The following is a 22578-nucleotide window of genomic DNA, read 5'->3' as shown; positions in this document are numbered from 1 at the left end:
TTGAGTTTTTATCATTACTTACAACTGCTGTGAAGGGACCGAAAGTTTAAACAAAAAAGAAGGTCTTGGAAAGTTCTTTTTGTTTACTATTGTAGATAAGGCTACGCAATTCAAATATTGCAACGAAATTATTTGGACTTCTTGAATTATTATACAAAATATTCTTATGTTTTCCTAAATGCGAAAAAAATGTGAAATATAATCACGGAAATCACATTTTGAACGCTCATATACTTCATGATTATTCCCATTAGTGATCTTGACCATGATCTTAATTTACTATTCTTTCAGCACTCATAACTTTCATTTAAAATTTTAAAAGAGCGCCCAAAAGTTAACTTTTCGGAGTTGTGATCTCCATCTTCGATAGATAGAGTGACCATCACTCCTTTTTTAGAGAGAGGACAGTCCTCTTTTTCGTTACTGTGTCCTCTTCAATAGGACAGTAAATTGTCATCTTTTTTTTCATTTTTGCATTGTAAATCGATATTTTCTTCCGCTTATCCAAAATTTCGTTGGATTTTTTCTTTTTATATTTTATTTGCACGTTGAAAACTCATGTTAGTTTCAGCAATTTTAGCGTAAGAAAACAATTTATGACTCGATAACGAACGCTGTTCGCTGTGGATCGCACTGAAACTTCTAAAACACTAGCCCAAAATACGCACCAAACCGTACTTCGTAGTGAATTGATCGATCATTTTTAGTAATGCAATAACTATGCACGAGTCATATGAAGCTGGCTTTCAGTCAGGAAGTGGAACAAGAAATCGAAATAGCATACATACGTCAGTAGGTTTAATATTTGATAAAAGTCAATTTTTATTAGCCTGCTACATAATTTTTAATCATTTTTCAGTATTCCCTTTTATAAAATATCCTTTTCAGCCCCAGTCATAAAAAATAATTAACAAACCAATTAAAATTAAAAAAAAATAAATTTTGGGAACATTTTTTCGAAACTAAAAACATTAATGTACTGAATTGTCATTTGACAAGAAAGGTAAAACATACACTTTAAAAATTGAAATAAGTTTCCTTAACTATTAAAATCATTTAAATATGTAATTTGTATTTGACCTACACAAATTTGTAGGCTGGACTGAAAGAGATACATAATTATGTCCTCTTTTTGGTCATTAGAAAAATGGTCACCGCATCTATAGATGAAGGTCACAATATTCGGCTTTATCACGAATTTTATTCGTATGTATGGGAAATTTACTACGATCCACGAAAGGATAATCACGGAATCCGTTCGTAATGGAAAATTTCATACAAATCGTCGCTACGATCGGATTTTGCGATTGTTTTTTTCGGTAATCGTAGAATCTTTCCAATATAAATGAAATTCGTAATAACGCCGACTTACAAAAGATAAATAATTCTTTTTGTGACTCTCATAAGTTGTCTGTGAGTGGAAAATCGGGTGTTGGTCCACTTTCATTAGGGCACATAAAGGCCTCATGTTTTTTTTTTTTTTATATGAGAACACTCGGTTCAAACCAGCCAGCGGCGTAGGTACTAGGTTTTAATTAGTGTTTGTCATTTGGATTACTATTCTCATACGATTTAGGGCCAATTTATTGAGCCTTCATTAAATTTTGAAATTTATCGTTTTAGTTCACAGCGTTTTTAACTATTGCCTTTAAGTAAATATCATTAAAAATTAATTTAAAGGTTTTACTTTAAGGGGAAACTTTAAATTTAAAACTCCATTAAAAATTTCCTAGGGATTTTTTATTTTTCTGAAAAATAAAACTGTCAAAAGCTACGATTTTTTCAAAACGCCACGCAAAAACCCACAGACGCACACAGGTAAATTTTCCCAAATTCATGGCCAAAACTACAAAAAAAAAATTTGCGATTTGTTGTTTTTTTTTAATGCCAAGTTGTTTACAAATAACATAAGCTTAGAACCTGATTGATCATGCGATGCAAATTGTAACTGTTTAATCAGTAGATGCTTTCAAAGTAGAACATTTTAATTAACGAGTGCAGTAGCAAGGTTGGTTTCTTATAAGAAGTAGTTTGCCTTATTTTTTATTTAATTTTTTTTGGCGATTTTAAAAATAATTAACATGGATTCTGTTGCTAGTGGTATGTTAAAAAAAGATAATGACAAAGATAATGCAAAATTTTAAGTCTAAAGTAAATTTTAAAGCTTCTTAAGATAATGTGTTTGAGCAGTAAAAACAAACAAATTTTTTTTCTTTGATAATGAAAAAGTTAAGTTGATTTGCGTTTTTCTGTACTGAAAATAGTGTTGAAAAATAGTTAAATGTTTCCTTTATGGGAAACAATCCTAAAACATTGCGGTTTTTTGCGACTTTTTATAATATTGGCTTCAAAAGGTGTTGGGGACGGTGATTTTTTTTTTTTTTTTTTTTAATTAGATTTTTCTTTTTTGACACAGGATCGTAATTAACTTTCATTTTTCTTTCAAGAAATAAGCTTTCTGAATTTTTAAAAAGCTGTTCGTCACGTGACATTACAGAAAAAATTAATTTTTTTGGTACCAAAGGTTGAAATATTGAAATTTCGGAGCAAATAGAGAAAAATTTAACGGATTTTGATTTTGCATATATGAACATAGAAGAAGATGGCTGAGTGCCTCCAGAAATAACAACACCTTCTTAAAACAAAATATAAATTGGTTGCAATATGAAATATCGTTTCCATGCTGAGCCCATGGCTTTGTTGGACGGCCTCAAATGGATTTTTCAGACCTAAGCGAACGGTCAAAGAGACGTAAAACAGAAGATTTACGTTCTAACTATAATGCCGAAGAATTAAGCTATGCTGCGCCATGCAACTGCGAGAAAAAGGGAAACTTGTTCATCAAATGTAATGAAAAATATAATATTTTCAACTCCTTCACGTGCTGAAAAATATCAAAAGCTTTGAAAAAAATTGACCAGAAAATTATTCCATATACAGCAGAAGAAGCACTTTCAATAGTTGTTGAAGGAAAATTAACTTAGTTTCATAATAACCACAAAATTTATTCATTCATTGGACAGCTCGGCGAAGAAGCCCAAGAATCACGAAACAAAGATATAAAGCGTTTCGAGAAAGTTTCCCAAGAAAATTTTCGAGGCAGCAAAATATGGAAGATGTGTTTTATAATCTCTTGGTGTCTTCTGACCCATTAATAAGTGGTTTGAGAAAACTAAATCCTAAAACAAAAAATGCGTTTCCCTCTGAAATACTTCAGTTTCTAATAGAACCAGAGATCGAGGAAGCAGACTTATAGTTACAGTTTCACAACTCACAAGTCATTGAATGATGTACACACATACAAACTCACACTCATGTTTATTTATGTATATAGTTGTTATCTATGCCTGCATTATTTATTTATTTATAATAACGACTGTTCAACTGTTTTTTTCAATCTATTGAATGTATAAATATTGTATTATTAAATGTCAAATGAAAGAAACCCTATGGCGTAAAGTAAAAAAAACGACTTTTTTCATTTTTTGCTTCTTTTTTGTGAATTTTCGTGTAAATTTACTTAAAAATGGTGAATTTTATGGAAATTATCTTATTTTGATATAATCATGCAATAATAAATTGAATAAAAACAAAAAATAATTTTGGCCATGTTTTTGGGAAAATTTACCTGTGTGAGACGGTTTTACATTATACCAGTGGAAACCAATGGCTGAAAATATTGCAATTTTTTTAGATGATTAGTATTACGCAGAATCTCAACCCTGATTAGTTTTACTAGTCGTGTTTCTTTTAAAGCTGTGAAGATATTCTCTAGTAGATCTAGTATATATGTATGTACTCTTCTGTGAAGTGGATAAGAAACACAGTACACATAATAAGGTAATATATTCCGAACGTTGTCAAAATTTGTTTGTCAAAAATGGGCACCAATCTGTCAGGTCGGCCTTTAATTTTAATATTTCAATCGCAGTAAACAGGAAATTTGTTTTTGTTTTAATTTATAAAATGTCATTTAAAAATATTATAAATTGAAAAATAACAAATTTTCTTCGTGTTTCATCGCGGAAAATGGTAAATAATTGTTTAAAAATTAGTGGTGTGCGTGGTTTATCGGTTTTTGTGCGTTTTTCGTCGGTATTTTAAACAATTAAGAATTCGGTAGCTGACATTGGTCGCCAAAGTGTCATGTTTTGACAATCTGGCGACCAATGTCAGTTCGGAATATATTACCTTTTTATGTGTACTGTGGATAAGAAATGCATTAAATAAAGTGTTGTCCATTTAACCCTCATCCCCATAGATATCAAACATTTCTGGCAAGCCTACAAAAATATTCTATTTTTTCAATAAAATAATAAATGAAATGACATTTGACGCTAACGGAGAGTGAATAAATAGACATCCTATTTAAAACCTTCATTTGCTCTAATTTGGCGTTTCTAAAAGGACTTTTAAATTTAATGCTCAACCAGTTAATGATGTCAAACTTCAAAAAATGCTTAAAAGAGACTGAATAAATTAATTTTGTTTTTAATTTTGAAATTCCCTTTTTTAATGACGATTTTAAATTTAATGGAGAGTCAATAAATTGGGCCTTAACAATCAAAAGAAAGTTCATAAAACAAAACAATTTTTAACTTTAATATTTTTTTTGCAATTAAAAACAATTTAAAACTTCTTTAGTTTTGCAAGCTTATTGTTTCTTCTAAGAGCCATTTTACGAATCCTTCTCCAATATTTCTTTGATTCAGGATCTAGTTCTTCTAATGGCACAATTCCTTTATAGTTAATTTTCCATAACCATTCAGGATATTCTGAGTCCGGTTTTATCTAAACAACAAACACAAAATGTAAACTTTATGGTGTTGCAAGAAACGTGCTATTAAAAGCTTACCTTGATGTCTTCTCCGGTTTTGTTGATATTGCTCCCACAACAGTATGACACTAATTTATTGACATCAGTTTCGACTGGAATAACTTTTTTCTCAACTATTGCACCAAGTTTTCCCAGCTTTTTCTTTTTGGCCATCGGCGAGGCTGAAAATAGATAATAGACATTTAAAATATACCCAATTTTTGTGATAATATAACCAAAAATACTTTACCCGCTACAGGTTTTGCATAACTTCTGACAATAAGCGATGGTAATAGTATACGCTGTTTTAATAAATTAAAAGTAACTGATAAAGCCGAAAAATTCATATTTGTTTTTTTATTTTAATTCAGTAAATTAATTAATAATAGGAGGAAAATTGTAGGAAACGAAAACGAATTTTATTTTATATTTTTTTTTTGTCATTTGATTTGACAAGCACGAAAGCGGATGAATTGTTGAAATTCATTTTGTGTGTTCACATTTTATGACATGTTCATCCAACTGCAGTTGCAATACATGTATGAACACCGGTCTAACGACAGGCATACTATTGCCCAGGGTTCGGATTTTACTTCGGTTTTGGGAAAAATGCAATTTCTTTCCCTATTTTTCTTTTTTAAGAGCTGCTGAGAGAAAATTATTTTAAATGAATCCTTTGAATGTTAAAAGTTTAAAAAATTAAATGTTTTCACGATCACATGAACAAATTTATGAACCACAGCTTTTGAAATAATTTTTCGATGGCAATTTTATATTAAAAAAGCAATTAACCGCAATTGCTTATAATTTTTGTTTAATGATTGAGACTGAATAAGTTGTACCTAATAACTATTTCATATACTTAAATTTTGTTGAAAAATAGTTTCTGTAAAAAAAATTCCTATGTGCCTAGCTACACTGTGATTTTTAAAGCGCCTAACAAGTCCAGGTTGTGGGTAATGCCGACTTTTCACTACTCGATTTTAGCCGCACAATTAAGGCTTGGCCACACCGGAGGGTATGCGGTAGCGGTACGGGTAGCGGTAACGATATTTGTATGAAAAAAATTCAACATCTGAACGCTGATATGTCAGTTTGGAATTTTTTTCATACAAGTACCGTTACCTCTACCCGTACCGCTACCGCATACCCTCCGGTGTGGCCAAGCCTTTAGAAAATTGCTAAGCTACATTTCAGCAATGCATACCTTTTTTATTCCAATTAATATTTATTATAATTTGATATTTTTGACGAGTGACGAGCACGACACGCGACTCGCGAGGAACTGCATCAAATAACAAATAAATAACAAAAAATAGCACTTTGTCATTTTCTTGCCTTTGTCTTACTTTCGTCAGTTCTCTTTTTCGCATTTTTCAACACGCAAAAAGTTGCAAGTGTGTGAGTGCAACCTCGTTTTTCCTCGTATTTCATGTTTTGAGGTCGGAGTGTCATTTGTCATTGCCATTTTTTGTAAAGAATTTTTATTTTATAAAGGTATTTCTTTTGGATGTAGGGTAGAGTTGCCTATTTTCGGCCGTCTCCAGTTTCCGGCCACCTTTCGGAAAATCGTAATAACTAGGGATTTCGTAGGGTTTATTCCAAAATATTGCTCTTATGCTGTTCTCTTATATGTTAGAACAGCACACGAGTGAAAATTTGGAATAAACCCCTTTGAAATCACTAGTTATAACAATTTTCCGAAAGGTGGCCGGTAACTGGAGACGGCCGCAAATAGGCAACTCTACCCTATGTCGTTTTCATATTTGCAGCTATGCTATGTAAATCAATTTATTTATATTGAAGAAACTAAAAGAAAATTGCCGATACAAGTTGCAACGTTTAAAGGAAGTCCCAAGTCGGTCAGACCATGTTTGTCTTCTAAGATCTATAGTATGAACCATAGAATAAAGAGGTCAAAAGCAACACGCCAAAATGTCAAATCCTATAGAAAAAAAAACTCTTCATTCTTTTGCCCAAATAACCATTCATTACCGTGAATATTTTTTTCAATTTTTTCAAAGAAATTATTGAATTAAAATCATTAAAATGAAATTCCCATCAAACCGAACGCTCGGTAAAATAGTTGTTTATGGAGCAGTAGCTTCCATATCTGGTGTCATGTATATGCGCTACTCAATTCAGGATCGCATTCGTAACACACAATATTTTAAATCGGCACTTCAGACTCTCCGGCAACATAAAGGTAATTTTTAATTGTCTATTTTGTATGCTTAAAATTGAATTGGGTAGGAGTTTTTTAGGTGCTGTAAGTCTTTTGGGTGAGCCTATTAAAGAAATAGGATTCGATTTAGCTGACGAGAAAAAGAATAGCTGCGATGGAAATAAAGCACATTTTGAAGTTTCTGTAAAAGGACCAAAGGATAAAGGTATAACTTGTTTGTCCAGTGAATTAAGTTTAATGTATCCTTTTTAATTCTTATAGGAACAATCTTCTTTTGGGCAACACGAACCGATGAACTAGGTTGGGTTTTGGATAAATTAGACTTGGAGGTTAAGTCCCAACCGGATAAGAGATTCTTGATAAAAAAGGCTGATATATAAGCTTTTGTATTTCATTTTTATTGTATTTAAGTACATCCTAATAAACTGTTATAATTGTATTATTATTCCCAGTCGTATTACTGATACTTACTGGTATTACTGATGTAGGGAACGGATTTTCCTAACTTTGCCCCTTTTTTTGCGTTATATCGTATGAAAGTATAGACTTTATACAAAAACGATTCATGTCCCCCTGTGGCCTGATTATGGAACATTGGAATATTGGAAATATTCGCTTCGAATTCTATAATTGAGCATTTCGATGTGAGTCGAAAAGGAGATATCGAATCTTGAACGACCGACTTTGTATTCCATAATCAGGCCACTGTGGCCTTATTATGGAATACGAAGTCGATCGATTTAGGAGGCAAATTGGAAGTTTTATATTATTGTTTTCGCTTTCGACCATGGATTTACGACTTAAATCAAAATGCTTGTTATAATAAAACATGCTTGCTTTAATAAACCTAAAAAACCATGCATGCCCTGACTATACCCCTGGTCCTAGAAAAATGGTTTATACCTTTTTGAAAACGTTGTTTAATCAAAAACTTTAAACCCTTTGGGGCGCCATCTTGTGTCAAAATTAAAATCTGAAAAAATTAGAGCATTTTTTTTATTATTTAGAAACAGTTTTTCCACTAAGGAACTCGATTCTCTAAAAAAAACCAAAATAACGAACACCCTAATGTACCTATATGTTTTTAATTTAGCCTTTTTTAGCCGTTAGTGCCTTTTTTGCCTATTTAATTCATCAGTGCCCTTTTAGTCTATTTTTAGCAATTTAGTTTGTTTTCTATGCCTTTTTACTGTTTTTTTTTTTTATCGAAAATAAATCGAAAAATATGGACGTAACATAATCTGAAAACAAATTTGCTTGCACTGAACATATTGAAATTGAGTTTTATTTAAATAGATTACATTGTTCAAAGATTGTTTAATGTTTTTGTAAGCTTTGATTTTTCCCCTTTTAGAGATTTTTTCCCCTTTTTTATCCCCGTCCCCTATTTTATCCCTTTCGTTTAAAAAAATCGGCAAAAATGGTGATTTTCCCCTCAACCTGGGAACCCTGGTTTTGAGAGATTGTAAATGTACATATTTAGTTTTATTTTAAATTTTTTCAAAGGACACCGATTCCTCTTTTAAAATGAAAATGAATTATTGCAAACTCACTACTATTTTCAACTTCAATCAGTGACTAAAATAATTAAACAAATTATTATTATGATTAATGGCGACATCAACTCCAGACTCCCCGAAGACATTCAAGTGAATAACTTGGACAGTTTTAAATCGGATCTTTTCGTTTCTGCTCAAGTAGAGAGGTCTTTCAGCTCATTTAAGAATTTAAGTTCAATAATTTCATAATGAAGCTCTTTTTTCTTTTTATTTAATTTGGAATTTTTTAAGTCATACAAATCCTTTCCCTGTTAATGAATTTCAATATTTACCGGGTACTGCAGGGGTAACATCAAAATTCTATCAAAAAATTAGACAATCTACACAAGCATGGTACAGGATATCAGCCCAAAATAGAAGCATGCCTTGATCAAAATGAGAATATGGCAGGAGATACGCAGACGGGACTGAAGCTTGGGATGCCAACAGTTCCGATTTAGTGCAGAACAATCCATTCTTTTTGGACGATCAATATACAAGGTGTCCCACAGTCACCGCCCCAAATGAAAACCAAGGATTCCTGAGGTCATTTTAAGTCGAAAAACTTGAGGTAATTTTCCCGTTTTCGAGTTATGACGGTTTTTCTGATTTTTGCTCTCTCTTCCCTAAACTGACTTTATATTTGCCAAACTACGTCTGTTCGAAAGATTTTTTTTACAACCAATAAAGAATTTATTACAGTTTTAGTTTCTTTTTTTTCTGCGGACAACCGTGTCCCCGTAATTTTACATCAAATCCAATTTTCTTCGTTTTTTAAGTTGTTTTTTTTTTTTTACTTTCATATCATTTTATTCAAAAAAAACGTAAATGAGTATTAATTTTGTTCTCTTATAATACATTTTAGAAATGTTTCGAAAAAAAAAGAAATGTCATGTTATTACAGATCCACTTTATTTGCACCGACGACGATGCGACGTCCGTCATGCTTTATCAAATTGTCAGGTTTTCCGAGCTTATCACTGTGTACATTTTCCGGACCTAAAACCGACAATTATTTAATAAATAAACGGCTTTAGAAGTTCAAAGTGCTTGATGAGATGTTATGAAGAAACAGAAGTATTAAAAAAATCAGTCTTATTCTGAATGAAAACTCAAGGGGAATGTGTTCGAAAGAAGGGCTCCCAATAAAAAAAAAAACTTCCAGCAATGCATTTTTATCATTACACTGTGTTCGAAAATGGAACTTTTTTTTCCGACAGAGGGCTCTCATATCTACTAAAGATAATTCGAGTATGCTGAACACGATGGCGTTCTTAGTTTTTCTGGATTAGGTCAAATAAGAAAGATTTTTGCGTTTGAAATTTTGTTTGCACATGCCAAAACTGAGGGTATAAAACACCATATATTTTCCAATTTTTGATTTTTTATCGATGAAAAATGATGGAAAATCTATTTTTTCGCAAGTTTTATTCGTAAAAGAAGTTATTTGAAAAAAAAATCTGCCGAATGACATTTAAAATCATTATTTTATGGCAAAAAAACGTCGATTTTTCTTCAATTTTTCTAATATTTTTCGTATTACTTAAATTTAAATGCAGCACTCGGTGGCAACGATGTTGTATTTCAGGATAGAATATGGCTTTGTTTACAAATACGAATAGGCAGTTCCTACCTATCTACAATATTGGTTAAGCTTAAGAGTGAAAAAGTAGCAGTAAAACACTGTTTTTTTTTTTAAATTTTTAAGTTTATAAAATAAAAAAATTACAAAAAGTTTAAATGCAATACATATGAAGGGGAAGTGGGGGCAAAACGCCCATGGGCTCAAGTAGCATAAAAACCCGCTTAAGAGAAACCCTCTTTAGAGAAAAAACCGCTTATCTGAAACACGTTTCTGATCTTTAAATATTTTCTTCAGTTAAAGGGGGACTGTGACAAATATATTATGTGTTGTGTATGTAAGCTCATATAATGCAGATGGAAGTAATAGTAAATATGTTTTAATTTTAAAACAAATTGAAAGAAAAATGATTTTTTGAACTTAAACAAAAATTAAATAAAAATATTGATACCATGCCTGATTTTTTAATTAAATATCTACATCTACATATGTATAATATTCCAGAGTACTAACACATACAAGGTGTGTACAAAAAAATGTTGAGTTTTCGCATACATTTGTACCTTTATAGTTAAAAAATGTAAGAAAAATTGAAGAAAAATCGCCGTTATTTTGCCAAAAAATAATGATTTAAATAGTTATTCGACAGATTTTTTTTCAAATAACTTTTTTTACGAATAATACTGCAAAAAAAATAGATTTTCCATCATTTTTTTATCGATAAAAATCAAAAATTGGAAAATATATGGTGTTTTATACCCTCAGTTTTGGCATGTGCAAACAAAATTTCAAACGCAAAAATCTTTCTTATTTGACCTAATCCAGAAAAACTAAGAACGCCATCGTGTTCTGCATACTCGAATTATCTTTAGTAGACATAAGAGCCCTCTGTCGGTTTTTTGAACTATCACAGTGTTATTGATGAAAAGAGAATTTAACGATTGCGAGTCCATAAATCGAACAGATTTTTTCGGGAGTTTTCATTCAAAAAAGGCCTCGTTTTCCTTTCATGGCCGGCATATTGCATAGTATATTTGTTCTTCACAGAGAAATTTTTTCTTCTGCCTATTTTCTAGAAATTGCAACTCACATTTCTTGAGTCTATATCTAACGTTCGATTATCCAGTGCCACCAAATAGCGGTAACGATACGTTTTTTTTTTTTTTTATTTTAAAATAGAAACGTTAATTGAAAACGTCTGATAATATTTTCCAATAATTATACACAGTAGGGTGAGTCAAGAAAACACTTTTTGGAATTTCAAATCCTAATAGCGCGGAAAAGTTGCGAATGGTGAAGACTAATAAGGGTTTAAAAAATGATTGAAATCGGTTTTAAAACTTGTATTTTTAGAAAATAAAAATATTATGTAGAAAAAAAAATTGTTCAAATTGGGTAAGGGCTTCCGGAATAGGAAAGAAGTAAAAATAGGGCAAACTTAAACAAAAAATCCAAGAAATAACATAAAAAAAGGTCTTAAATTGTACTACCTTGGTACTATTCGGTATTTATTAAATAAAAAAAAAAATTTCATTGAATATGAACAGTTCTAAATAAATTTTTTTTTTTATAAAAATACAAGTTTTAAATTTTTTTTTTTCAAGTTTCAAGGCCAATCCGGAGGCAGAAGATATTAACCGATTTCGATTATTTTGTAAACCCTTCTTATGCCCGTCGTACACCTAGCGCTCAACGCATTCAACGCAAATTTTAAACCTTTAATTCTAATTGAACGAGTTTTAGACAGCTGGAGATCGCTGCTAAACGAATTAACTAAAAATTATACGTATAGTGGTGTCGTTTATAATTAATTTATTAAATTCGCGTTGAATGCGTTAAACGCTAGGTGTACGACGGGCATTAGTCTTCACCATTCGCAACTTTTCCGCGCTATTAGGATTTGAAACTCGAACAAAATTCTTTTTTTATATACATTTTTGACCCAGCCTAATACACAGTGCAGAAGATCTCTAATTAAACTTCTCTACTTAACAGCATCTAACGCGGCGATCCCAAGTTCGTATCGAATAAGTGTAAAATAATTCAATGCGTTGTTAAAAAAGAGCTGTAATCAACACTTTCTATTTAGTCTAAATATTTCGCGGTATTACATTCAAAATCCACTAACTCAGATTTTGAGGATTTTTTTATATATTAATGATAAACTAGAATATTCTACTGCAAACAAATCTCAAGGCATTTCACGATTTATTTAACATTTTAACTCATATAAGCATAAAAACTATGCTTTTGGATGTAGTGCTTCTGCTTGCAAACCCACAATACATAGATAATATTTTATTTTTATTTGAACCCATAATAAATTAAATTATTTAATAAAAGAAAAATTTATCTTTTTAAGATTAACAAATTGACGACTTTATTTACTAGAGCTTTCTTTCTTTTCATATTATTATTTCTAAGCATTTCTTTCATTTTGTTTTTTTTTTTTAATAAAATTCTGTTTTCATTTCGATTCAGTCGGAACGATAAACGATGTTATCGAATCTAAAAAAAAAATTAAAGCAAACAAACATAAAATATAAACGCAAGGGTTTTGGTTCCCCAACAAAAAGGAGAATCGAAAAAATGCCAAATATAATAAGTCAATTGAATGTAAATAAATTTTGCTTTTTATTAAATTGATTTGTTGTATGAAGAATTACTTTATTATCTACTGATAAAAATATATATTTATAAAAATTTATATAGTTATACTTTTTAACGAATCCAAATGTTTGTAAATAAAAAAAAAAAAAAAAAAGTTAATAAAAAATTATAACCAATGGAGATAGAGAGTAACCTACTACATATACGGAATCGTGTTTGGGTTGTAGAAAATATATATAAAATAATTTAATACAAAACCGAGAAAACTAAATATAAAATGTTTATTAATTTAATACAATTTTGTTTTGAACGGCATACTTTTTGAAATACTTTCTGCTTTTGTATAAGCCAGCCACTATTTGCACAACAAAGTATATATATAAGTTGATAAATTTTCTTTATTTTGTTTTGTTTTAATAGGTTTTTTTTTGTTTTGTTTTTGTTTCGTTTAAAGAAAAATGAACAATAATTGTTTTTTTTTTATATAAATGCCTTATTGCGTTTTCAGTTCTTTACCAATAGTATACGACACGATTTTGGTCCAATCAATTTTAGTTCGGGTGATTGGAAGTTGTCGGCGCATAGCCTTGAATGTTGTGTCCGACATTGTTTGGTAGTTCTCGGATATTGCCAGTTGGTATTCGTTTTCGGCTTCTTCAATTAGTCGAATTATCTCTCTGGCTGTTTGTTGTTCATTAGTTACTATGAGAGCATCACGGCACTCTTTCGATGACACTAACTGTACGTTACCATCTTCGTAGTAATGTACCTGGAAGAAGAAAAATGAGCAATATTATTTTTTTTTTATTTCGAATCTCTTTTATTTGTATATTACTAACCTGCACTTTTAAGACACCTTTAAGTTCCGCACTACCACTGCCTGGCTGAAAACTTACATGCCACTGAGATCGCCATCGTCCATTCCAGTAGTTTTTCGGCTGAAATTGATGGTCTTCAATACAGATGGTTAATGTTATTTGGCCACCTTGTGACTTTCCAAACACGGAGCAGACCTTCAAATAAAAAAAAAAAATGAGTATTTTATATCGTTTTAATTAGTTTAAAATATTCTAAATACTTACACCGTGCCTGTAGTGGTTGGAAGTATATGCAATAGCTTCAATATCGAGAGCCGAACGCCATGCCTCTGCAAATGCATCGCTTTCTAAGTTTTGGTAGTCAGTGGCTTCTTTTCGCAAATGGTCGTATTTAAACGATTGCTTGGTGCGTGGATCATAGAAGCGTCCACTTCCTAGAATATTGTGTTTTATTGAATATTGTGAATGCTAAGTTCTTTTTTGATTTTTTTTTTCAGTCAAATGGAAAACTATTGTTTTTTAATAAGAAATAGAACGCTCAATTAATTTAGACTCTTAATTTTATGTGGGTTAGAATTTCTCAAACGGACCGCCAAAAAGTGATGGTCGATATTTTCAATGTTTGCACATATACTGAAACGCAAAAAAAAATTTTGAGAAACAAAATTTCCCTCCGTTTTAGGGACAATCAAAGTTTTCAATTTTACTTTTTTTAAACACTAATATCTTCCGATCTAATAAGCCGATTTTGATCATTTAAACGATATTGGGATCATAATATAATATTGTTTACATGAAATTAAAAAAATTTTATTAATGTACTTGTTAATAAAAAATTGCTCTGCGCCACCTATGGAGAAAAAACTACTCAATTGTATTTCTTATTTAAAAATATCCCATCAAGAAAAAAAAATGGCCCGCAACTATGAGCGGAGATACATATTTGACTATGAACATTCTCAAGAAAATACAAAAACCCGTTTTTTTTTGCTTTAACTTCATTTTATTAAATTTTTTTTTTTCATTTTTGAATTACAACGCCCTACTCAAATCTGGAAACTATCTTAAAGATTAAAATTTTTTGCGTCTTTGGCTGGTTGAAAAGAATGAAATTATCTTATATTTTGAATAGCTAGGGCTTTTGAAAAACGAGTTTTCAAATGTTGTTCTTCAAAGTCTAAGATCCCGTCATAGGACGACATACCCTCTTCGTTATATTATTTGAGTAATATTTTCTAAAAATAGTGTCTAAAAAAAAGTTTGCACAACAATTCATACGGTTAACACTCTTTTAAGTTCAATTTTTGATTTATTTGACTATGTAACTTTGCTTGTACGGCAAGTCTTAGAGGTTTTAAAAAATATTGTAGTGATGACTTTCAGTTGTCCATATCCCGAGTTTTAGATTTTCTTACATTTTTTGTTTATGAGTGTGACTTTCAGGTATTAATTATACTTATCGAAACCAAAATCAATCTATCACTTTTCATTAAGAAAATTGCTAATTGACGTTTTTCTAAATTCACTTTTGTATACCCAAATCCAAATTCAAATTTCTGAAAATCCTAAACAATTTTTAAAACCTCTAAGACTTGCCGTATAAGTAAAGTTTAGTCAAAAAAATGTCTACAGATGCAGTTGTTACGTGAAAAGTCAACATTAGCGTTGTGCCCAATCACGTTCCAATTTACATTTTCTAGGAGCAAACGTCAAAAAGAGGAAAATCCTCACCCTCAATTGAAAAATCACCTTGTAGTCCGGTACTTAGCTTATAAAGCTTAATGTAGGGGAGAGTGGGGCAGTTTTGAACACGGGGCACATTTGAACACTGCATATAAAATTTTAGTATATCAATCTTTTTTAGAAGTATTTCGATATTTGAACCCGTCAACACGATATCCATAAATGTCAATGACTTTCCATCGTTATCTCGGCTGACTTTTAGATTTATAGGTGGAAGGTGATTTTTATAGTGGTTTTGCATTATTTCAGTTTTTTAGTTGTAAGAGTTTAAACAAAAATTGGTACGTGATTTCAAAGCGCAATCCAATTTTTGTTAATGGTTAATGAATTTTAAACTAATTGACGGTGAATTTTTGAATGAATATATTAATGTTAAATATTTATTCAACATTTTATGTCGTTGACACAGTTGGGGCAGTTTTGAACAAGTATGGTGGGGCACTTTTGAACATGTTCAAAACCGCCCCGAGCAGTTTGTATCAGACATTTTAAGGACACTTGAATGTGTTTTATTTAATAAAGCGCAATGTTCTTATAAAAAAAAATAATGAAACTAGCATTTGTGGGCAAAATTAAAGAAAAAATGGGAATATTTACAACATAATTGAAGATTTAAAAAATGCCTGAATTCTTCAAGTTCTGCTAGACTGTTCTCGATGAGAACTCGATTATATACCACTTAAGCGTTATAGAAATTAAAGTCAAGCTACCAACACCATTTAATGCTCCTGGTACATGAAGAACATCCGCTTTGTTAACATTTGGATTTAATGTCTAGAAATATATCTATATACATATATTGAAAATAAATCTATTTTACTCTGATAAGCATAAATGGTATGAATGCCATTTTTCTAAGATATATTTTAAATGAATTTTTCTTGGTTTTTGTTTTTCTTTTGAACTTATAAATGTGATAAACTGATAACTATAGTTTAAATTTTAATGTTATTTTTTCTGAGTTTTTATTATTTGTTGGTAATTGAATATGATATAATAATCAATTTGGAGTTTTTGTATGTTCTTATTAAAAGACTAACAAAAAGTTAAGTATTATTTATTCATTACAACGAAACTAACACTGCTGTTCAAAAGTGCCCCTTCCATGTTCAAAACTGCCCCATACATGGGGCACTTTTGAACATAAGAGCCTATATTTTTAAAACATCAAAATTCAATATAAATAATTCGTTTAGCTAACCAAATGTTCTTTGAAATCGAAGTTCAATGTTAGTAAACTTTACAGATCAAGAAAACGAACATATTTCGTTCAAGCATTGGCGAAAGCAAAAAGTGTTCAAATGTACCCCACTCTCCCCTACTCAGTGAAAATTTCATCCAAATCAGTATTTAATGTTTCTTGAAGATTTTTTGACCGAAAACCACGACAAAGTTTCATAGAACTGCATTGAAAAATGCTTTGTACTTTGCTTTGAAGGAGTGTCAATGTTAACAAATGGCTTTGTTCTTCCATCGTCTATATTTTTTTTTTTTCCATCAAATTTTTTTTTCTTTCATCATATTAAAAAAAAAAAAACAAAACAAAACAAAACAAAATCCCCAACTTTAAATTAGTAAACAAACAACATCCACCTTCTGATTACTGTTTTTCTTGCTTAATTAAATTTTAAACCGGAAAAACGATCCTCTACATTGATAGTATTATGCCTGGCAATAGTACGATAACTTGGGCACCGAGATTCGATAACCGTTTTTTGTAGAGGGGTTCAATGAAATATTTTTTTACATTCACAACTATTAAATATACCATTTTCAAAAGCCAGAATTGTACACTTCAGCATTATGTGTCAGTTAATTTTGTATTGAAATTAATAATCCTGACAACATTTTCAGTGTTGTTTTTAACTTTTGTTTCCCTAATTTTAATTTGAAATCGATTAATTCAAAAACCATTGATTGAAATAACTAGATATTAAAATTAAAATGAAGTGTACAATTTATTCTGGTCTTTGAAAAAGGTATCATTCATAGCTGTAAGGCTGAGCGGCAATTTAGTTCGACGAGGTGGCCACGTCCTGAGCGACAATCCAGTGCGGCAATTTCAAAACCCTACAAATGCTAAAAATTTGATGAGTATTCGGCTCACACGCTCACAAGTTCGATTCCTATAAGTGCCAATTTTTTTTATTTTATAATTCTAAATAAAACAAATTTGGCATGCCATATTGTAGTAAATATAGAATAACACCTAAAACCAAAATTACAAAAGAATCCAATGGCCTACTTCTAAAATTTGATTTTTCAAAAAACAAAAATTCAACTTTTTTTCAAAAATCCAAAAATGTATTTCTTCAAAATTTTGTTTTTGATTTATATGTACTAAGACTATATAAATGCTTTTGTATAAAAAATGTTGATAAAATTTAATTAGTCGTTTGAGAGAAACTCAGAGTATTAAAAAACGGTTCTATGACAGGAACCGTTAATAATGACTTTCGAAAAGAAATGTTTGTTAAAAGAGTAAGTCCAAAAACCCACTTGATTTTTTTTTTATTGTTAAGAGAGTTTTTAATTTTAAATAAAAATGTATATGTATAATCAATAATTTTTTTTTCACAAGAAACCATAATTTAGGCTACAAACTAAAATATTCGTATTAATTTAGAATATATAAAAATAGGTCGCTCAGTCGCTGAAGATGTCCGCTCAGCCACTCAGGGTCTACTCCCATACATTTTCATATGTTTTAATTTAGTTTCACCGCTCCAGGATGTGGCCATACCTTAAGTGTTGCCTTTGCCTCCAATAGTAAAAAATTATTGTACTGAACCCTTCTACAAAAAACTGATACCAAATCTCGGCGCCAAAGCTATCGTACTCTCCCCTTATGCCTATTCTGCCATGGGTTTCACGGGAATCTTTTGATTTATATAATTTATTACGTGAAATTGGCTTTGAAAAGCTTCTATCTTTTGATGGCAAAGCTTTACTTGTGCTTGCATTTTAAATTTTGAAGAAAAACTATTTTGTATTCTATAAATTTTTACCTCCATTTAAAGTATTGAAAGAATAATCCCACTAAGACATATTTTAGAATCAACAGTAGCGTTATCAGTTTCAGTTAAGCGGAACTACAACATCATTAAATTATTGTTGTTTTTAATACGTAAATTGTTTTTATTTAAAATATCTCGATGTCGTTTTTTTGTGCAAAATCTTTATAGAGAAACAAAAAAACACACCACCTAGTTTCGTAATAATTTATTTTTTTTTTTCACATTTGGCCCAATAATCATGTGGGTGACTGTAACTATGTCTGTTAAATGTCAGAAAGCGAGCAAAAGTTCCTTACGTTTGACAAAAAAAGCGTACGTAGAAAAAGCGTCATTGTGTGAGGTTACACAGATTTCGTATTGTTCAACTTTTAGCAGTTGTCAAAATCGACGGCAAAGCGCGATTGTGTTTCTGCTTTAAAGGGCCTGGCCTTCCAGGTTGGGGCTTCAAGTTAAACAACAACAATAAGGCTCGGATACGGAAGGATTTACTGTAAACCTGGCTGGAGAAGTTTTTTGGTTGAGTCCCAGATACACAGGGGATTGTAGCCGACTTACGACGCTGCACACTGGGGAAATTTGTATGGGAATGCGGAAAAAATTCAATAAAAACTGAACCGCTGAATAGATTTGGATGAAATTTTCGGGGATGACAGTTTACGTCGTAAGAAATTATTATTATTCATTTCCGCCCACTGCCACGCCATTTAAAAAAATTTGTGAAAATAATAAAGAATTCCGATTTACAATTTACTTGTACTTATAGCTTTTTTTTTTTATTTTTTTGTATTATTGGAACCACCTTACCGATTTTAACTACATTAAATTGAAAAGAATAACTCAACTGAACCAAGGTCAGAAAACCAAATGTAATTTTACTGTAGTAGATTTGTAAAAAAAGTGTTGCGAATTGATTTTTATTTTTTTATTTGTTTTTCGGATAAGGATTTCAAGATTGAAGCCAAATAAATAAAAATCTGATAGAGAAGTACTTTTTCTTCTTTTCAATTTTCTCAAAAACTAGAATACAAGAGCCATGTGGTTTTTATTGTTTGATAAGAAATTGTTAAAGGCAGTTTTCTTTATCAGTCAATTTTGTATTGAAATCCACGGTCTTAACAAAAAAAAATATTATATGTGTTTTTTCAACTTTTTTTTCACAAATTTTGAATTTGATATCGATTATTTCTAAAACCATTCATTTAAAGAACGTAACTGTAAGTGTTGCCGTTGTTTTTAATATTTTTTTTATTTTTTTTTTATTTTAAGTAATTTTTAAGAAAATTAATTTTGGGGCCAAATGAAGTTTTCAATTGCCAATAAAAAACGCAGTGGCACCTGGTGGCACCCAAATTTGACCTCTATCGAAAGGTAAAGAAAATGTTTTTAATAGTCTCTAACTGTAGGCAGGTGTAGCTAAAATTATATAGGTATACAAAAATATAAAAAAATCAACCTATTTTTTTCTCTTTTCTTTAAATAATTATATACCTACATTAACATTTTTTGAATTAATTTTTTCTTCGGTTTACAATAAACAACAGATGGCTTCTTTACGGAAAAATAAAAGTGTATAAGTCGGTTCAAGCATACAAAATTTACACAACTTTAATCTCAGGGTATTTTCACTTCGTTTTTTATACTTTAAACAACTCGTCTCCCCAAAAAGCTCTAATAAGTAAACCTAAAGTCCGATTTTGATTCAGATTTTATTCTAGAATTCAGAAATACTATTGAAAATGTTCTCCGAGGAACTTTGAATTTTGGACTTTTTTCCGCAAAATCCCCAGTGTGCGCTGTTCACCCTAAATAAGTATTTGGGACCTTAAGTAGGGCTCAAACCCACATCTCTATAGAGGGTCTACGGTACCCTTTTCATCGGAAAGTGATAAAAAAGCAGTAGGAATGAAAAAATTCGTCCAAATACCTTTTACAAATAAATCCCAATAACTGCTTATATAATTGAATCATTTATTTGCAAAACATGATAAGTCCATGATTTTAAATTTTTCAGGAGAAGAAAAAAACGTTCTATTTTCTTTTGATATGCGTAGAAAAATTTATAAAAAATATATTCTGTAGAACTCTTGCCTAGCTACAAAATACCGTTTCGTTTTTAATTTTTGGAGCGATAGCTCAAAAGATAAAAAATAAAAACGCTTTTGGACTTGTCATACTTTGAAAATAAACGGATGTGAAATTAGTTTTTAAATGGATATGCAATTTTGCTTTTAGCCCCAGTCTATCAAACAATTGTATTTGAGAATAAAATACAATGTCCGGACTGCTAATTTAACTTTAAAGTAGCTTTAAACTTAAGATTTTCAGCCACTAATCTAATATACCATTTACACAAAAAGAAGCTGTTGTTTATTTTCAAAAGATGATAAGTCCGGGACTTATTCTGTTTTTGATACTACAAAAATATTTCGCGTAGCTGTAAAATCGGATATAGATGGAGTAGATAGTTGATATTTTAAAGACAGACGTGGTTATCCCTGGAGTACAAATTTAGTCAAAAAAACGAATTTTGAAAAAAAGTGGACTTATCATGTTTTGCAAATTAATGATTCAATTGTCATTAGAAAGCCTAAATTGATTTGCATCTGCTTACACTTGGCCCCAATAAGCCTAATAAACAAAACATTAGTCGTCGCTTTCATTAGTACCTTACTATGATGCATAAACATAGCTAGTCTTTGTCTGTACAAAAACATGTATATTTTTTTCTACGATTTCAACAAACCAAATACAATCCTAAACGAATGATAACCATATATGGGCAACAGCGCTAAAAACTTGTCTTCAATTAAGTGTACCTACATAACACAATATGCATCTCTTTATCTCTTATAAAGTATATAAGCAAATCTTACCCAAATCATTGTGTTCCGATATAACAGCATTATGATCGCTTCCTTCAATCCTAACTGGTGTCAGCTGATCTTTATTATACTGAGCAAAAGCTGAACTAGCACCTTCTTTAAGGAGTCCATCATTCTTGAGCAACTCACGGACATCGTTGAACACTTCATTGAATTCTCCAGGCGGTGCATGAAGAATAAAATCCGACACGATTCTCACTTTTTCAGCATCACTGATATTCGTTTGTTCCATTGTGTGGTGGTGTTATTTGATGTTTGGTAATGTTTTTGCACAATCGATTTATCTGGTTAAATATGAATTTGTGTGTTAAAATTAATTTTTCATTGAGGAATCGAGAAAACAAAAAATTAGTTCTTTTTAGGTGACGATATATTGAAATTGTACTAGAATACATAAATATGATTCATTATGGGCTTTCAGTAAACATAAGAGGAGAATGAATTAAGGAAAACCAAAGAAACAAAAAAAAAAAGAAAAGAAAAAAACTCGACAGCCAAAATGATGATAAAAAAAAAGCTGAACAAGTTTTTGGGCTCCCTCAACCAACACCCTCTTTAATTTGGGGGCTTGTATGGAAGCACTTAAGATTTGTGTGATAAGAAATATTGTTTAACAAACATTTTTTTGTGATAAAAAATTGAAAAGGAAAATTATAAATTTTATTATTACTTTGTGGCAAAAATTTGTGAAACTGTGAAAAGCGGCTGTCAAAATCAGTCCACTAGGTGCAAAAGCAAATCTACAAAAAAAAAAAAAAAACTGAACTGGCGATAAATTTTGTAGTAGAATAGAGGGCGATTTCATCGGAATTTTGGATTTTCTAATTTCAATGTTGGTAGAGCTGACAACCTAACAGGGTGACTCATAGGGTTTTTCATTGGTAGATTTAATCAATTTTTTTTTTTTATTTTATAAGCTGCTTAAGCCTAGTACGCAGCTGAAGCGAAACGAAAAATATTTGATGTCGTTTTCTATTGACTTTTGAGATTTTTGTGTAAAATTCTCAGAAACAAATGTTCAGACAAATGTCAAACAGAGGTGTGTGTGTGAAAGTGCGTGTGTTTGTTTTCGTGAATCTTGATAAAAATCCAGAATCAGATTCTTGAATCTCAGATTCATTTTTATGTCATTTTTTTTAATCTCAAGACGCAAATAGATCATGAAATCTGAGATTTGTCTACTATTTCCCCTCTTCACCCCCCCCCCCTTTCAGCTGTCAAATTCACAAATCTCATTCTGAGATTCGTCAATAGAAAACGACATGAGTCTCCAATATAAACAGCGAGCATGTTAAAGAAAAAATACCATGTTAACGAAATTTTGTATGGAAGATTTCGTTTCGCTTCAGCTGCGTACTAGGATTAAAGGCTTGGCCACACCGGAGGG

General features: G+C 30.8%; 3 protein-coding genes across 4 annotated transcripts; 1 reads left to right on the top strand and 2 right to left on the bottom strand.

Annotated features, from left to right (window-relative positions):
- Nucleotides 1-4578: 4578 nt before the first annotated feature.
- On the bottom strand, nt 4579-5281 carry LOC129906230 (39S ribosomal protein L54, mitochondrial). Its single transcript, XM_055981904.1, has 3 exons — nt 5067-5281; nt 4856-4998; nt 4579-4791 (listed from the first exon to the last, which is right to left on the bottom strand). Exons 1-3 carry the CDS (start codon nt 5161-5163, stop codon nt 4630-4632), a joined length of 402 nt encoding a protein of 133 aa, XP_055837879.1. The 5' UTR covers nt 5164-5281; the 3' UTR covers nt 4579-4629.
- A 1397-nt stretch (nt 5282-6678) lies between these two features.
- On the top strand, nt 6679-7446 carry LOC129906231 (uncharacterized). The gene is made up of 3 exons (XM_055981906.1): nt 6679-7022; nt 7081-7206; nt 7263-7446. Exons 1-3 carry the CDS (start codon nt 6866-6868, stop codon nt 7379-7381), a joined length of 402 nt encoding a protein of 133 aa, XP_055837881.1. The 5' UTR covers nt 6679-6865; the 3' UTR covers nt 7382-7446.
- A 5290-nt stretch (nt 7447-12736) lies between these two features.
- Nucleotides 12737-21951, bottom strand: LOC129906229 (F-actin-capping protein subunit alpha). Of its 2 annotated transcripts, none has more exons than XM_055981902.1 (5): nt 21862-21951; nt 21183-21475; nt 13814-13983; nt 13571-13744; nt 12737-13500 (listed from the first exon to the last, which is right to left on the bottom strand). In XM_055981902.1, exons 2-5 carry the CDS (start codon nt 21421-21423, stop codon nt 13225-13227), a joined length of 861 nt encoding a protein of 286 aa, XP_055837877.1. In that variant the 5' UTR covers nt 21424-21475; nt 21862-21951; the 3' UTR covers nt 12737-13224. The 2 variants fall into 2 exon arrangements, with proteins under 2 accessions (XP_055837877.1, XP_055837878.1); XM_055981903.1 differs by having other exon boundaries at nt 21811-21922.
- Between the last annotated feature and the right edge of the window lie 627 nt (nt 21952-22578).

Source organism: Episyrphus balteatus, chromosome 1 (assembly GCF_945859705.1).
Source record: "Episyrphus balteatus chromosome 1, idEpiBalt1.1, whole genome shotgun sequence".
NCBI lineage: Eukaryota > Metazoa > Arthropoda > Insecta > Diptera > Syrphidae > Episyrphus > Episyrphus balteatus.
The sequence above is the reverse complement of the archived record's forward strand: the minus strand, read 5'-3'. Positions and strand labels throughout refer to the sequence as shown.

Coding starts and splice junctions, on each gene's coding strand:
- LOC129906231 (XM_055981906.1), top strand. CDS start 6,866: ATGAAATTCCCATCAAACCGAACGCTCGGTAAAATAGTTGTTTATGGA. Junction 7,023..7,080: donor GACTCTCCGGCAACATAAAG/GTAATTTTTAAT, acceptor GGAGTTTTTTAG/GTGCTGTAAGTCTTTTGGGT. Junction 7,207..7,262: donor AAAAGGACCAAAGGATAAAG/GTATAACTTGTT, acceptor TAATTCTTATAG/GAACAATCTTCTTTTGGGCA.
- LOC129906229 (XM_055981902.1), bottom strand. CDS start 21,423: ATGGAACAAACGAATATCAGTGATGCTGAAAAAGTGAGAATCGTGTCG. Junction 13,984..21,182: donor ATCGGAACACAATGATTTGG/GTAAGATTTGCT, acceptor ACAATATTCTAG/GAAGTGGACGCTTCTATGAT. Junction 13,745..13,813: donor CCAACCACTACAGGCACGGT/GTAAGTATTTAG, acceptor TTTTATTTGAAG/GTCTGCTCCGTGTTTGGAAA.
- LOC129906230 (XM_055981904.1), bottom strand. CDS start 5,163: ATGAATTTTTCGGCTTTATCAGTTACTTTTAATTTATTAAAACAGCGT. Junction 4,999..5,066: donor TTATGCAAAACCTGTAGCGG/GTAAAGTATTTT, acceptor ATCTATTTTCAG/CCTCGCCGATGGCCAAAAAG. Junction 4,792..4,855: donor AAACCGGAGAAGACATCAAG/GTAAGCTTTTAA, acceptor TTTGTTGTTTAG/ATAAAACCGGACTCAGAATA.